Source organism: Purpureocillium lilacinum (genome assembly GCF_023168085.1).
Source record: "Purpureocillium lilacinum CBS 284.36 DNA, scaffold_2, whole genome shotgun sequence".
In the NCBI taxonomy this organism is placed as follows: domain Eukaryota; kingdom Fungi; phylum Ascomycota; class Sordariomycetes; order Hypocreales; family Ophiocordycipitaceae; genus Purpureocillium; species Purpureocillium lilacinum.
The window spans coordinates 1,336,196-1,351,866 of record NW_027072112.1 but is presented as its reverse complement, the minus strand read 5'-3'; the positions used below and the strand labels follow the sequence as shown (position 1 = coordinate 1,351,866).

Here is a 15,671-nt window from a genome sequence, read left to right as displayed (position 1 = left end):
GAACGCGGGAGGCCAAAGTGAATAGCCACGAACCGCTGTACTGGATTGCCAGTGAGCCTCAACTATGCGTGCCAATTGCTGAAACTTTGTCCGGCGCTTTTTGGCGTCGCATTGGAGCCGCCCAGGACTCACGCGAATTAAATGCGTACAACTTCTCATACAAATGAGCCGTTGATCTCTCGAGGACGCGGGCAACTGCGCCAGGTGCATTGACAAGCTACTGATGCTCTGAACTATCGGCTAGGTCGTAATCATGGAATTCCATGCCACGCTTGCGACCCTTTCCATTGCGCTGCTTGTCCAAGCATGCCGGTGCCAGCAAGGAAACCCCGACTCCGATCCCTACGTGCCCGTCTATACCGAGTGCCCCGAAAATTTGACCGTTAGAAATGCCTCCGATGTATGCCCATCCCTTGACTTACCAAGTCAGAGTTGAAGCTCACCATGATCAGGGGCTATCTCCTCAGGAGGAATCCTGGCGCAGCACAAGGGGGAAGCAGGTCATGACGGCCCTGCAGGACTATCTCAACACTGCCAACATATCGGACTTTGACATTCAAGGTTACATGGACAAGCTCAACGAAAGCACAGTGCCAATTGTCGGCATGTCCATTTCTGGTGGCGGAACACAGTCTGGAATCGGCGGCCTGGGTGTCTGGCAGGCCTACGACGCCAGATACCCTGCTGCAGTAGCCGCCGGTACTGGAGGCTTGACACAGATCCTCTCCTACATCGCCGGCCTCAGTGGCGGAGGCGCAGTTACAGTGAGCTTGATGTACGCGCTGCTCCTCCGAGTCGAATATTGGCAGCCGCCCAGCTAACGCGTGCGATGTCGACAGCGCAGCGAACAATTTTGGCACTTTGGAGGCCATTCGCGGAGTTACAAACTTCTCTGCGCCCTACGATGTCGGACCGACTGGCAATGAAACGGAGTTCTTCAATAACATATTCGAGAACGCGGGCGCAAAGGCCGAACTGGGATTCCCCGTCTCCGTCGCCGATACCTTTGGCCAATTCTGGGCAACCTGGCTGCCGCAAAACTCTACCTATCTGAATTACTCTGATCTCGCAGCCAATGGGTCGTCGCTGGCGGAGGGAGCTGGACCCATGCCGATCATCACACTCGCCGAAGTCGTGCCTGGGCAGTCTCCCGAGATTGGCAAGATCATGTACCCTGGCAGGAACGATACCAATGGCTTCAACCTGACGTCCTACGAAGTCACGCCCTTTGAGTTTGGCAGCTGGGTTGGAGGTCGCGTACAGGGCTTCATACCGACGCAATGGTTGGGCACGAGCATGGACAACGGCACCGCCCAGAACAGCAGCCAGTGCGTCGCGGGCTTCGACAAGTTCAGCCTCGTCCAAGGGTCGACGACCAATGCGTTTTGCGCGTGGTTCATAGATGACTTCTACGGAAGGCCGATCTTCGCGAAGAGGTCGATCCACAACCGGCAGCAGGGCTCGAACGAGACGGATGACATTCCCATCCCACAAGGCCAGGAGCAGAGTCCCCTGGTGCAAATCGTGAATGAGACAGCGTCAAACTTCCAGCAAACGTTCAATGAGTCAATGTGGGCGACGTATCCCAATCCATTCCAGGGTTATAACGATGCGATGGGCAACACTTCCGAGCTGTTGCTGGTCAGTTACACTCTCGATTTATGTTGCCGAAGAGGATTGACGCAAACGATGAACAGGTGGACGGGAGTCTCACAGGCGAGAACAATCCGATTCGGCCGCTCATCATCCCTGACCGTCAAGTGGACTTTATTGTCGTTTACGAGGCATCCTCGGAGGGCACGTATTCGTGGGTCAATGGCACCAGCCTACAGAGTGAGTACCTATCAAGCGAGACTCCCGCAGCCATACAATCTGCTAACGATGGAAAACAGATACCGCGCGTTCAGCTTCAGAGGGCGGCATTCCATTCCCTAAGATCCCCAGGGTTGAAACGATGATCACCAAGAATTTCACCAGCCAGCCCACGTTCTTCGGCTGCAACGACACGTCCAACGGCCCGCTTGTGCTGTACCTACCCAACTCCCCGTGGACAGCGTACTCCAACTATTCCTACCAAATGTCCTCATTCACAGACGAACAGTTGAACGCCACGATTGACAATGCTTTCCAGCTGGCGACATACGGCAATGGCAGCTTCGACGCGGAGTGGTCGGCATGTCTCGCGTGCGCAGCCACCGCACGCAGTGCCGAGCGAGTTGGCATCGACTTACCCGAGCAATGCACTCGCTGCTTCAGCCGACACTGCTGGGATGGGAAGGAGAGTGATGCAAAGGTGTCGGAGAAGGATTTGGACCTGAAGCCGAAGCTGAACACGACCTTGACTTTTCAGGCGTGGAACAGTACCGTTTGGCAGGAGGGCAGCGGATCCAGTCAAGGTGGTGGTAGCGGGGGTAGCGGCGGCAGCGGAGGGAGCGGCGGAGGTGGAGGGAATGGTGGCAGTGGCGGCAATGGCGACGGTGGAGGCGGTGGCAGCGGGGGAGGCAGCGGGAACGGTGGTGATGGTGGCGGTGACAGCGGAAGCAGTGGGAGCAGCGATAACGGCGGCGGCACCGGAAGCGCCTTGTCGGCGCACGCAATACCTTCGGGACCGATTCTATGCCTGCCCGTTCTGGCATTTGGATTTGCCGTTTGGGGCTGAGATTTTCATTTTTTGTTAAGTATGGCTCTGATTGAGCTGAGCTTGCGCAGTTTCTGTACTGCTAATGATTCCGCCTGTGCGAAGTACAATTCATGGACGGTTGTTCTGTCGTTCCCAGTGCCCACCATGATGCAATCTAATGTATATACGCCATGCATTGTTTCTTTCTCCGGCCATGTCTTTACAACTTGGGCTTGTCCCCATCTCCCTTGCAGCAAGCCCCGCTCGTCAACTTGGAGCCAATGTCGGCGTTCGAGGGAACATCGATCGCCGGGTTCCCGGTGAAGAAGTCTTGCGGCGTGATGTGTACCTGAAGCTTCTCGACCGGCCTATGGTTCAGTTAGCAGAATGGTCAAAAAGCGAATCGCCTAGAGGCAGGATGTGGGATCCTTACATGACTGGCCAATCTTCCACGCGAGGGTTGTGTGTCAGTCCAAACACGCTCCAAATGACAATGTCCTCGTCCTTGACATTGTCTCCCCGAGCCGCCGCATCGTACACGCCGCCATTCTCTCGGCGGCTCTGCAGCGTGTAGCGTCCACCAGCATACAGCTCGTCGTCCTTGTGCTTGGTCACCCACATGTGGTGCTTGGTGAAGAGCGCGCGCTGCGCCTGGATGCTGTCAGGGTCGGCAAGGAGCAGCTGCGTGGGCGGCGTCGTAATCTTATACCCGACAGGCTTGCCGCTCACAGGGTTGCGCTTGGACAGGTTCTGCACCTTGAAGACGCGGTTGCTGAACGGGTTGAGGTCGATGCCCGACGACGTCTCAATTGCCTTGGCCTGCACCTCGTAACGATTGCCATTTGGATTCGTTACCTTGTTCATTGGGACAGGGACGCTGTCCTCTTGGACCAGGGTGTTTGAGTGGCCATCCACCGCCGGATCGATACGAAGGCAGAAAATGTGCTGGTGGTTCTGCGCCAGCGTTCCGGGGCTCACCACGTTGCCCCATGGCGCCGTCTTGCCCTCGTCGATGTTGACGACGGAGACAATACCTGTGGCGCGCGCCTCAACCTCGATGCCGGCAGCTTGGTCGAACTTGAATGCGAACACATATTCATAGTTTGCGAGCGTGATGATGAACTGCACCACGAGCTCACGCCGGCGAGTGACGACGGCACGGCCTGTGCGCCAGTTGGTGTGCTTCCAACCGATGCCATCATCTTGCTCATGCAGGCAGATGACTTGCTTGCTCACCTCAGCCGAGCCGTCGGCCTTGGTCAGAATGCCATCAAAGTACTGCACAAGTCAGCTCTAACGTCCTATACGGTTGACGGTTGCTGGAGCGTTGGATCACGCTCGATGGATTCTCTCGTACCTTGATGACACCCAGGCAGTCACACCCTAGCGTCAGGTTGTTTGTGCAATTGCCCAGACCGCCGTCGCCAAAGTCAAAGGCCTGCTTCCTGTGGAAGGGATTGCGTGGGTCTGCATATGGCACCGTCTAAGGACAGAAATGTCAGTCTCCAGAGCGTCTGGAAACGTCGTAAGACTTACCATGTCGCTCATGCTCAACCTGTACAAGATGTCGCGGCCATCATATCGGATATCGTGGAGCACAGCGCCTTCACGCGGGTTGAAAGTCACCCTGAACCGCCACTTCTGCCACTGGATCAAATTCGAATCGGAAATGGCAAAGCTGGGTCCCTCGGGCTGCAGGACGGTCAAGGGCTTGACATCCTTGCGGACACCACCTGGGATCAGCTCCGGAACATACTCCGACGTGCGGCAGTGATCAAGGACCCCGAGCTTGTGCGTCTTTGCGTCCAAAGCATCATTTCCACCGCCAGTGGCAGGCTCGTCGACTCGCACAACCTCGTTCTTGCGCGCGTCCACGATCGGGATGAATGGTAGCGGGTAGGCGTAGAAGTTGGAGTCCGGGTTGCCGCTGCGGGTGTCTCGTCCGAAGCACAGAGCCTGGAAGAAGCGCGTATCGCCATCCTCTTGGTCCGGCCCGCCATATGGCCAGGGCTCAATGACCAGCTCGAAGCCTGGGGGCAGCTGGATCGTCTTGAACCTTTCTTGGAAGAGTTTCGAGTTCTGCACGCACTCAACCACTTTTTGGAACTCGAAGCTGCGACGGGTCAGCCAAGTCTACTTGACAGGTTTCAATTGACGAGACTGCGTCCAACTGGGTGCCTACATTGTCAAGCTGGCATGGTGCTCGGTGCCAACAATGTCGTGCTTCACGCGCTTCGAAGAGGAGACGTCGATGACCGACTCATGATACTCGGCGGCTTTGGCACCACCGATGATATCATATCGCACCTGCGCCAACCGAGCTGGCCGCGGGGTTGACGCTTTCAATTTCCCGGCATGCTCGAGATCGAGGAAAGGAACAACCTCGGACTTGGGAGGTTCCAGAAGATAGATTGACCGGAAGTCGATGACACTGCCGGGATGCAGCCCGAGCACAATGTCTCGTGCTCGGTTGATCTCAGCGACAGTGAGGTCGGAGAGAGGGTGGGGGACCGTCTGAGCCATGGCTAATGCTCAGCAGCGCAACATGAAACAGTTCCGCAAAGACGGAGAAAGAGGGTTGGATGAAAAGATCAATGCGACACGCAAGCTGAGATAGAGCAGCGTCGTATGCAGATTGCGGCAATGGCACCAACCCACTGTCGAGGAGGAGTTGATGCAGGGGAGCAGAGCTCGATTATGAAAGACTGGTGGCCTGAACGATTGCCATCCGGCTCCGCAGCGATCCGCCTCCAATGCGGAGGTAAAGTGGGAACTCGGAATGAACCGCAGGTTTCCGACGGCCGCTGGTCCGATTCCGCAGTCCGAGGACCCCGAGAAAAGGTGGACCGCCCGCTCGACGGGTGCTGTCAAGACGCTTTTGGCAGTTAGGGTGCAATCGTCGCATTGAGCCCTCCCTTGGCGATGGAGACGCGCCTCCGTCACTCTTCATATCTAGCCGCTATCAGTCATCACATATCTCCTGAAGGCTTCCCATCATTGTATAAGCCAAAACATACAGATAAGACACAGTTGCTGGGCCCTGGTTTCCCCTTGTACAAAGCATGCCTGGCGAAAACAGCCGCCAATCTGGCTGGTTCCGCTTTTATTCCGCTACTGAGGCGCCTTCCGGCCTCATGGGCTGCTCCATGTTGGGGAAGTGAACCCCTCATCAGCCACGCTGACACGGCGCAGTCAGGGTCGGTGGCTTCCCCAGAGGCTCAGTCCAGAGCAGAGGTCGTCGATAGCGCCTCGGCGAGTTTAGGCTCAAGCAGATCCTTCTCCGCCCGCTTAATCAAGTGGATGTCCGGGGAGCCGACGTGATTCTCACCTTGTGGAGGAGGTATGCGTCGCTCGGCATTTATTGCTTCTACAGTGGAGTGCTGGCGTCCAAAGCAAGCTGTAGGAGAATAAGTCAAGGTGGACACCCTTTCTCCAACAGCCGGCGCTGCACCCCGCAGATTAGAATCTCGCCGCGGATCTTGCGTCCAGTGCCCCAGGGTGCTTCCCCGCGTTTTATCACGGATCCCGTTCCGCACCTACCAGCAGCCCCTGGCTGAGAGCTGCCAGACTAGTTACTCTACAGGCCCAGCCAAACACGCACGCGTTTCCAATCTGTAGCAGGGCGGTGGCGCCGTTGAGGCCGATTCCGCCAGCCATGTACAATCTGCACCACCGATAAAGGGCGTAGCAACGATGACACGCTCGGAGACAATGCAGCCCGAACGCGGTGGTTCCGCCATGGCGTGGGTTGGCCGGTCGAGGCACACAGCCGGTGCAACCACATATGTATTCTGCATCTCCCACGCGAGACATCAAGCTCTTAGTTACCTGATCCGCCCCATTCGTGTCCGCAACGCCAAGACGCGGAGGGTCAGTCACAGCTCTATTGTGGATCAACGGGCACCATGAATCCCGAGATGCGGCCCGCGGAGGACGAACTGTCCAGAGCAGGCACCCAAGACGTGGACCTCGCCAAAACACACACCCTCACAGATGAACAACGCTTAGCCCAGCTTGGTCATCAGCAGGAGCTTCGCCGCACCTTCTCCCTCCCGGCTTTGCTCTCCTTGTGCATTTGTTTGATGGCCACGTGGGAAGCAACTTCAACAGTCATTGCAACAGCACTTCAAAGCGGTGGACCACCATGCCTGATTTATAATTTGCAAGTCCTCCGGTCTCTTTCGCAGAGCGTTGCTAAGACAGAGTACAGCATTCTCTCACTGATCTGCTCGCTGTGCATTGCTGCATCCCTCGCCGAGATTGCATCCATCTATCCAACAGCCGGAGGTACGACTATTCCCTCGCATTTGATCTGGGCTCCTGTAGACGTAAACCATATTGACTCTCATTGCGTATACAGGGCAGTACCACTGGGTGGCCGCGCTATGCCCTGCTCCGAGCAACATCGCAGCTTCATTCGCCACCGGGTGGATATCAGTCGGTGGGCAAATCGTCTTCACCGCGTCTGCTGCCTTCGCCGCAGGCCTACAGATTCAGGCTTTGATCGTCCTCAACAACGAGACATATAGTCCAGAGAGATGGCACGGCATGCTTCTGTACTTTGCCGTCTTGACATACGCCGGCGTTCTTAATATCTTTGGGATGAAGGCGATGCCCCATGTGAACTTGATCTCAGGTCAGTCACCAGACTTGACATGTTTGTTGCGGCGAGTCTAACAAAGCTCAAGGATTTATTCACGTCGCTGGCCTCGTGGCTATTACAGTTGCACTTGGCGTTCTCGCGCCGAAAAGCAGCTCTGCTTTTGTGTGGACAGAATTCGTCAATAGCAGCGGCTGGGGCAACGACGGAGTGTCATGGCTCGTCGGTCTCATCAGTGCAGTGTATCCGTTTCTTGGGTAAGTCAAACTGCCCTTGCTGCTTATTGACCGCAGTGCTAAACCGCGCTAGGTACGATGCTGCCTGCCATCTCGCTGAAGAGCTCCCACGCGCTAGTCGCAACGTACCCTTGGCCATGGTCGGCAGCGTGGCTGTCAATGGCATCATGGGGCTTGCCTACTGCATCGTTTTGCTGTATTGTGCGGGCCAGTCCGACTTTGCGACTGCCCCCCTTGGGTTCCCGTATATGCAGATCTATCTCGATGTGACGAAGTCCCGCGCTGGCACGAGCGTCATGTCGGTCTTGATCATTCTCATCGCCATCGCGGCCACTATTGCTGGCATCATGTCGACATCCCGGACCCTCTGGGCATTTGCCCGAGACAAGGCTACTCCATTCGACAAGTATCTGTCGCATGTTCATCCCAAGCTCCAGATACCTGTTCGTTCGGTCGTCGTCGTTACTGTCCTGCAGGGGATCCTCGGGTTTATTTACCTTGGAAACTCGACAGCATTCAATGCAATCCTGTCCATGGCCATCATCAGCATGTACCTGTCTTACATTCTTCCCATTATTTACATGCTGCTCTACGGGCGTGGAAAGCTTCGGAAACGCGACTTCGGGCCTTTCCGGCTTGGCCGCGTTCTTGGCATCATCATGAACGTTGTTGGCATCGCTTGGATGCTCGTCGTCATGGTGTTCAGCACGTTTCCGACCATCATGCCGGTCACCGCGGAGAACATGAACTACTCTATTGTAGTGTTGGTCGGATGGACCGCTTTCGGGGTTGCATACTACGTTCTGTGGGGGAAGCACAAGTTCGAGATGCCAATGGTGGATGTGGAAGTAATTCAGGTATCTAATGTGACTCTAGGCACAGCGGAAGACAAGAAATAGGACCTCTCGGGCACAATTGTTTATTTTCTACGTAATTGAAGTCTAATATATCATGAAAAAAAATCATCCAGAGGCACCAAATTCCTTGCAGGCGTGCAGGAGTCGTTCGCATTAACGTCAGCTCGATGTATGAGCGAGAAGAAGTGCTAACGGAGTGCTATAGAGGAGTATGCTAACTTCGGCGCGGCTTGCCTGCATTTACGCGAGACCTTAATGGCGATAAAAGAGGGAGAAGAGGAAGGAAAAGCATACGACATAGTCAACAAATGGTGAGATGTACATGCCCAAGCCATCAGTGTTCTGGTGCACTGGTCGCTCTCATGAAACAACCCGACTTGGGAAAACATGTCACTGACCTGGCCAGGGTGGGACCTACGTAGCATTGTGACATCGCAAGGCAGGTCGACTTGCCTTGCAGGTGGATACGCTCCCGCCCCGGATTCTTACCCACTCAGTGCCAAATTCAGCAACTACCCGTCCTTGTATTATACACAAAGTCTGAATCACGACTGGAAGGTTCACCTCGTTAATTCGCGCGCTGATATCAAGATAAAGCTTCCAATCTGTGAACTTGACTCGGCGCAGAAGATTGATTGACACGCGTTCCGCGGAAAACGCTTTGCGGAAGCGGCCGCCTTGTGGCTATCGTTTCCGGAGAGCTCCGGCCACCATCAATGTATGGGTGGCGGCACCATGACTGCCAGGATCATCTGCACCGCTCTGACTGCTACAAGCTAATAACGGTGCCCAAATACTCGTTTTACTGAGGATACTAGGCTTCTCCTCCTTTTGTCTCTCTGCTGACGCGCGATGCCGACGGTATGCCCACCTCTGGTAGTTCAAACAGTACTGGCGACTCCCTTGTCCGCGATATCTGGGGGGTCACGTCAATTGCGATTGTCGGCACCATTTTGAGACTGATTGCAAAGTTTAGGTTGCGCCAAATCCAATGGGATGATGCATTGATCGTTGCCGCGCAGGTGAGTCGGATGGAAGACCCAGCAACCAGTTCCAGATGACGCCGTACTGGTGATGCTCACTGTCATCGCACAGATCTTGGCCATCGCAGGGTCCATACTGATCACCATTGGTGTCCAGTACGGATTTGGTCGACATGTTTGGGATATTACCCCCGTGGATGTTGGAAGGGTCATCATGTTCGACTACTTGGCCCAGGCATTCGGCATTGCAGCGTCATGTATTGGGCGAATCGGCTTTACAATCTACCTCATTGGACTACTTGGCACCTACCGGACCCATCGGATCATACTTTGGACTTTGATCGGGGTGCAGTCAATCGTCAATGTGATTTCGATCATGATCATGTTCCTGCAATGCCCCGGTCACGGCTCTGCTATATGGAATAAGCCGGGGAAAACGGAGTGCTGGGATTCCCGAGTGCAAGCATACTACGGATACTTCCAGGGCTGTAAGTAAATCGCGACTTGTTCCTGTCATGGCCATGAAAGCTAACATACGATATGAAAAGCTATCAATTCTGCGACAGATCTCTACCTCGCTGTCTTTCCGACCTACATATTCTGGACCTTAAACATGAAGTGGAGGACAAAAATTGGTTTAATGGCCCTCTTGGGCCTAGGTCTTTTGTTTGTGCTCACCTTCTTCAAACTTTCTCGAGAGCTACGTATAGACTGGAGCTAACCTGTCATGTGCGGGCAGCGCTATGGTGGCATCCATCGTAAAGACAACACAGGTTCGTGTATTGGCACGTCCCGACGATGATCCCACGGTAGCGACAGTTACGATGGACCGGTGGCTATATATCGAGACTTATTTGGTCATCACTACTGCATCGATTCCTTGCATACGCTCCCTGATACCTCTCAGAAGGCGGAGGAAGCTCAACAACGGCAGTAACTCGTACGAATTATACCCGAGACCTACGCTCGGACCGGGCTTGCCATTTGATGGGAGACAACAGGTCTCAAATACGGACAAACACGCTACAGACCGCATTTGCAATGATCACGAGAGCGAGGAAAACATTCTTGGCGAGGACGATGGCCATGCTTCACAAGCTTCAAGCTCTGGCATCGTGAAGACTGTGGATATATCCGTGTCCGTGGGACAGTCTCCGGGTTCTCGCTCCCAACCTGCCAGAACGTAGAATAGGTGTTTAGTTCAAGCTACCTCCACTTGTTCCTGGCCAACGCAGTTTGTATTAGACCAGCTTATTCTAAAGTGCTAACTGTGTTTCGTGCCACGAAGCCAGGATCCCACGTCTGAGGTATTGGGAAAGTGTTGTAGGCGACTCCCCTCAAGGAGTATGACAATCTGAAATACACATGTAAGCTTCATGCTGCACTGCTCCACCTAGCTGTTAGCCTCTGATTTCATCTTTCCCGGTCGGCACGCCACTTGTACATGCATTCATGAAGTGCGGAACGACACAATCCCTGAACCGAGATGTTTTAGATGGCGCTGTGTAGCATGAACGATACTGGAAACTGGCGTCTGCGACGCGCCACTGCCTTAACGTGATATTGAAACCCAACGTTTATCTAGTTTTCACACCTATCAGAGGTACTATGCAGTCAAACTCTTGCCAAAGAAGTCGACGAGCTTGGGACCGGTCTCTGTCAGATCGTCATACAGATCAAAGTGGTTTTTTCCTTCCACTGTGAATAACTCCTTTGGGTCCTTGGCGGCTGCAATCGCTGTTCGGCTGTAATGATGCGTCTGCGCCGTGGATCCGGCTATCATGAGCAACGGCCGTGGCGAAATGAGATGTTGAAAGTTGAACGAGTCGTAGCTGACCATGAGATCGTAGCTTGACAGTGGAACGCGCTGGTCCGATCGCTCGTGGTGGCCTCTCTTCGTGCCGTAGTACTGTGCCGCATCTTTGAAGAAGGAGTCGGCGTTCTCGGGTACCTTTGACAAGTCCGTCTCGAACATGGGCGGCGCTTGTGCGCCTGGGGGCGTGGGGTTCGCGTTGCGCCATTGACCAGCAGCTTGAAGGGCCCCGGCGATTGCCTCTGCATTCTCGGTTTTGCCCTCCTGGAGGCCGCCGTTGCGGGTCATGCGTCCGACACACGCGGCACTCACTGTGGCAAGCGCCTTGATGCGGGCATCAGACTGTGCAGCATACGACGTGTAGCCGCCAGATGCGCAGATACCGAGCACGCCGATACGCTCTGGGTCTACCTTGCCCTTGAGGGTGGTAAGGTATGTGACAGCCGCCTTGTTGTCCTCCACACGCTGGTGTGGGTCTTCAAGTCCTCGAGGCTGGCCAGTGCTCTCTCCTTGGTAGCCGGCGTCGAAGGTGAGCGCGTAGAAGCCAGTCTTAGATAGGGCTCGAGCATAATCGGCAGACGTTTGCTCCTTGATCCCCGTCATAGGGTGGCTGACGACCACGGCAGCGCCTTTGCGGTCGGGAGAACCTTGAGCCGGACTGTAAAGCTCGCCAGATATCTGCAATTCGAAAGAAGGGAAGTGAATCTTTGTGGGAGACGACATTCTGATGGATATCTTGATGGTGACCGTTGTTTGGGTTCGATGGCACTTAATGTTGGGCGTTTATTTGCATGAAGTGGCGTGGCACCTAAGAGAAACCGTCCAGTGTGAAGCATTTATAGAAACCCCCGCGAGATATGAACGCGGGATGACGTTGTCAAGGCATCCGAAACTGTCGGGCTTTTCGGGGTGCAGTTCGCACTGTTCTAAGTTTGCCGGCACCAACCCCCAGGCGTAGTCCGGATTTACAGCTGTCAGTGGCCCTACGTACTTCGGCGATAAAAGAACTGCCCCACGAGGCTGTCCCTTGATGAACCAATTTTGCGGGGCTCATGCCTGAACTTAAACAAAACATGGCGTCATGTCGTAGAGGGTCTGAGGTCCAATGTGAGCCAAAGTAGCTGCAAGTCAGCCTCAAACTGTCAAACAGAAAGTGGCTCTCGACTTGACGGTTCCGAGCGCACTACGTGCACGTAGTGACATGTGGCAGCTCGGCAAGTGGGGATAAATGCGCCTGGCCTCTCCCGCACTGTAGCCGCGACGATCGGCGTTCAATTGACTCGCCTGCGAGTAACGGGCCTTACAATGGCTAGCAGGTCTCGGAGAAGGATGCGTCGATGTGTTTTCTCTACCCTGAACATGACCGGATTTAGCGCACATTGCAGGAACTGCCGGAGTTACTGTACTACTTCCATTACACATCGTCGGTTTGGCGAAAGGCCCAAGAGCCTTCGGGTGGATTCACACAATGTGCCCATTTTGCTGATTTGCGACCGTTCAATTCCAGCCTGTGACAAACATGCTCTAGCGCGGCAATTTGTGAAGGCCATCAGTCATATCAAAGATATCTATAGCTACTATCTATAGCACAACGATCAATCCTGCTCTTCCGGACCCAGCACTATGTAGTTTTTCGGATTGTATATCGACCACCCCACGAGTTTCCTCAGAAATCCATACAAGCCTAATGACTTGAGCCCACCTCTGCCCGCGACCATCTTGATGATCCCTCTGCCGTGCGCACAAAAGGCTTCAACATCCCCTTCAAAGTACTGCGGGTTACAGTTAGTTGACTAGTGCGTGTCCGACGACGTGAAGTTCGACGTACTGATTCTGACGCCATGAGCAAAGCTAGTGAAATTGTCGCATCGGTGGCTATCTCCTCAGAAGCGATCGCTTCCATTGCCATGTTCAGGCACATCTGGCGATACTGCAACTTTTGGAGTGTGAATTTCGTTGTGTTGGTGTTGTCCGTGATGCTGGCGTAGTTTCGGCACGCCACATGGAAGATGGCGGCCATTAGACTAGGCTCGGTCATGGCGAAAGGAACCCAGACAGTCCTCATAGCGGCAGCGAATGCGGTGGCATCCTCTTTGTGGTGGCAAGCCTGGTAGCCATACATGATGACGTAGTCGAAGTCTTTGTATCGATGAGATGTAGTCAGCGTAAGTTGGGGAAATGAGAACATGAAGGAATGAACGTACAAAAGTCAAAGAGATATTGCTCGTCATTCGAGAGTGGCCTTGCGAATCCGTGATGGGCATCTCCCCGAGCGCCCCCAATCAGCTGTATAGGACTAGGCGCCCGATTCCGTATAAGGAGTAACTCTTCGTCGTCTGGGTCCAGCAGCATTGTCGTCTCACTGGCGGGCAGCTGGCGCCATCTGGCCTGAGTCCCGTGGCGTTTGCCCGGACGAACTTCGTTCATCTGGTCATTTTGATTGATGGGCTCTTCCTCGTTGGAGTCACTTTCTTGTGTTTGTTGTCGCGTTTCGCTGTCATGTCGTTGCAGTGGCCGAGAGCGGATCTCCACTCTTAGCGGCGGCGTCCTCGGCGGCGGCACGAGCTGCGCCTGCTGCCTCCGTTCCCGTTGAAGGGCCCGGGCATGCTTGGCCACGTGCGATCGGATCAAGGTCAGGCTGCGCGGGCTGGCGCTTTCGCTTGGGTGAATAGTGTTGATGAACTGGACGGTGGGGAGCCCCGGCTTCCTCGGGCCGCCCCTTTGTTGTGGTTTCCTTGGGTTGTTGTCTCGTCGCCCCTTTCCAACCGGATCCACATGGACGATTTCTAGCCGTTCCATCGCGGACCGCCTGGGATTCGCTGTCTCGGTCGTTTGCGGAGATCTCAGCCCGTAGAAGAAATATGTCGCCTTGAACTGATGCTGTCGCGTTGTCCTAACGATCCGTCTCCGCTTCGATTGGAGCGAGGGCTTGCAACTCGTTTAAATGCCCGCTCAGAGGGGGGCGACGTGGAATCAAGTGCTTATTTGGCTTGCTCAGCTTCGCCATCCGGCACCACCGTCCACCAATAAGGCGATAAGCCATCCCAGTCCGTCACCCACAGCAGCCGGTGGCGCCCCAGGGGCGTTTTGTCTCGGGGTGTCGCTTACCGTTGCTGATGATGGTCCATTTCCTGGCGGATGACATGCTTCTTGTGATGTTGCTACTCCAATTCCTTGTATTTGACAACGAATGTGATTGTTTCTTTGACGCCGTCCTCTAGACTGATCCAATCTCGTCCAGCCCATTTGTTGATCAATCGTGGGGCGATGTCGTCCTCAATTGTGTATTTCAGGGTTGGGTTTTCCGGCTGAAAGTTTGCAACGAACTGTCGGTTCGGATAGGCTCTGCGCATGATGTCCAGGCAGTCGTCCCAATTGAAGGATCGGGCTAAGACTTGGATGCGCCGACCCTGCACCTGTGGGTCAACCGCCGCGGCAACATGAACAACGGCGACGTCGGTAACATGCGAGTAATAGACTGTTTTCAGAAATTTGCTGTCAGTGGTGTTCTGTCCTTTTCGTTGGTGTTCGCAGCCGAACGGACAACCGGTAGTTCGTCAGGGCCAGGCAACAACATACTGGCTGGAGTTCCTCGTAATGCATCCGTGTTGCCAAGATACAGCGACTCCAAAAGCTGGGGAGGTACTGCATGCAGCTGCTTATCATCGCGAAGGTCCCCCATGATGCAACACGGACTGACTGAGTTGACAACCCATGGGAGCCTTTCGTCGTTCGCAAACGTCCAAATGGCCTTCTCTGACTCAATCTTGGCGGCAAAGTAGACGTGCAGAACGCGATCCGGTTCATATGGCGGCGGAGCCCAAGCGGCCTCCAGCGCTGCTTCGTTCCAGGTATCGAGGTTCGTAATGGTATCCGTCACGCCAGGTATGGGCATCGCGACAGTCCAGAATGTGGACGTGATCACGAATCTCTTTATCGACGGTTCGCGGGCGGCAGACCGGCAGACATTGAGGGCTGCCCTGACGGTCGCAGATATCGTAATGTTGGGATCTGGTACAATGTCAGAGATAATAGCGTTGTAGATTACCGCTGACACCCCTTTGACGACATCATCAAATGCATTTGGCACACTGCAGTGAGCAACAACCAGCTCCAGGTCGCCACGCCTGGCAAAGGGTGAGATTATATCGTCGTTCAAGAGCCACTGGCCACACGAGGAGTCTCGCACAGTTCCACGGACCTTGAAGCCTCGCTTCAGGAGCTCAATGACTATGTGGCTTCCAGTGTAGCCGTTGGCAGCGGTTACCAATACCCATGAGCCCTCGGGAATAGCTGTCTCAATGTCGACCATTGTTGATGCTCTGTATCTTGCAAAGCAGATTTTTAAGAAGTTTAAAGTAAGAGGGACATGGCGTGCCGGTATAGTATCTGCCCGAGGTGCGTTGTGGGCTCCCCATCTTATACCATCGGTCTCTAGATGAACTGCCAGTGGCTGGGAGGCCATTTCCGCCCACCCGTGCCTCTCCATGACATTTCTGCCAAGTAGATATGTGCAGTTTCATTGATGCATCGTGGGCCGTAAGCCAGCAAGTTCCCCTTTT

The 15,671-nt window shown here is 54.6% G+C and overlaps 5 protein-coding genes across 5 annotated transcripts; 2 read left to right on the top strand and 3 right to left on the bottom strand.

Annotated features, from left to right (window-relative positions):
- Nucleotides 1-253: 253 nt before the first annotated feature.
- PLICBS_002221 (uncharacterized protein) lies at nucleotides 254-2,659 on the top strand (the record flags this gene model as incomplete). Its single annotated transcript, XM_018321853.2, has 5 exons — nucleotides 254-400; nucleotides 453-775; nucleotides 840-1,641; nucleotides 1,698-1,833; nucleotides 1,893-2,659. 5 exons carry the CDS (start codon nucleotides 254-256, stop codon nucleotides 2,657-2,659), a joined length of 2,175 nt encoding a protein of 724 aa, XP_018179333.2.
- A 181-nt stretch (nucleotides 2,660-2,840) lies between these two features.
- Nucleotides 2,841-5,143, bottom strand: PLICBS_002220 (uncharacterized protein; the record flags this gene model as incomplete). The annotated part of the gene is made up of 5 exons (XM_018321852.2): nucleotides 2,841-2,988; nucleotides 3,054-3,898; nucleotides 3,978-4,103; nucleotides 4,157-4,733; nucleotides 4,803-5,143. The coding sequence occupies 5 exons, from the start codon at nucleotides 5,141-5,143 to the stop codon at nucleotides 2,841-2,843; spliced, it is 2,037 nt and encodes a 678-aa protein (XP_018179332.1).
- A 1,382-nt stretch (nucleotides 5,144-6,525) lies between these two features.
- PLICBS_002219 (uncharacterized protein) lies at nucleotides 6,526-8,355 on the top strand (the record flags this gene model as incomplete). Its single annotated transcript, XM_065599980.1, has 4 exons — nucleotides 6,526-6,907; nucleotides 6,981-7,256; nucleotides 7,309-7,477; nucleotides 7,530-8,355. The coding sequence occupies 4 exons, from the start codon at nucleotides 6,526-6,528 to the stop codon at nucleotides 8,353-8,355; spliced, it is 1,653 nt and encodes a 550-aa protein (XP_065456052.1).
- Nucleotides 8,356-10,902: 2,547 nt separating this feature from the next.
- On the bottom strand, nucleotides 10,903-11,832 carry PLICBS_002218 (uncharacterized protein; the record flags this gene model as incomplete). Its single annotated transcript, XM_018321850.2, has 1 exon — nucleotides 10,903-11,832. The coding sequence occupies one exon, from the start codon at nucleotides 11,830-11,832 to the stop codon at nucleotides 10,903-10,905; it is 930 nt and encodes a 309-aa protein (XP_018179330.1).
- A 2,438-nt stretch (nucleotides 11,833-14,270) lies between these two features.
- On the bottom strand, nucleotides 14,271-15,421 carry PLICBS_002217 (uncharacterized protein; the record flags this gene model as incomplete). The annotated part of the gene is made up of 2 exons (XM_018321848.2): nucleotides 14,271-14,587; nucleotides 14,689-15,421. 2 exons carry the CDS (start codon nucleotides 15,419-15,421, stop codon nucleotides 14,271-14,273), a joined length of 1,050 nt encoding a protein of 349 aa, XP_018179328.1.
- Between the last annotated feature and the right edge of the window lie 250 nt (nucleotides 15,422-15,671).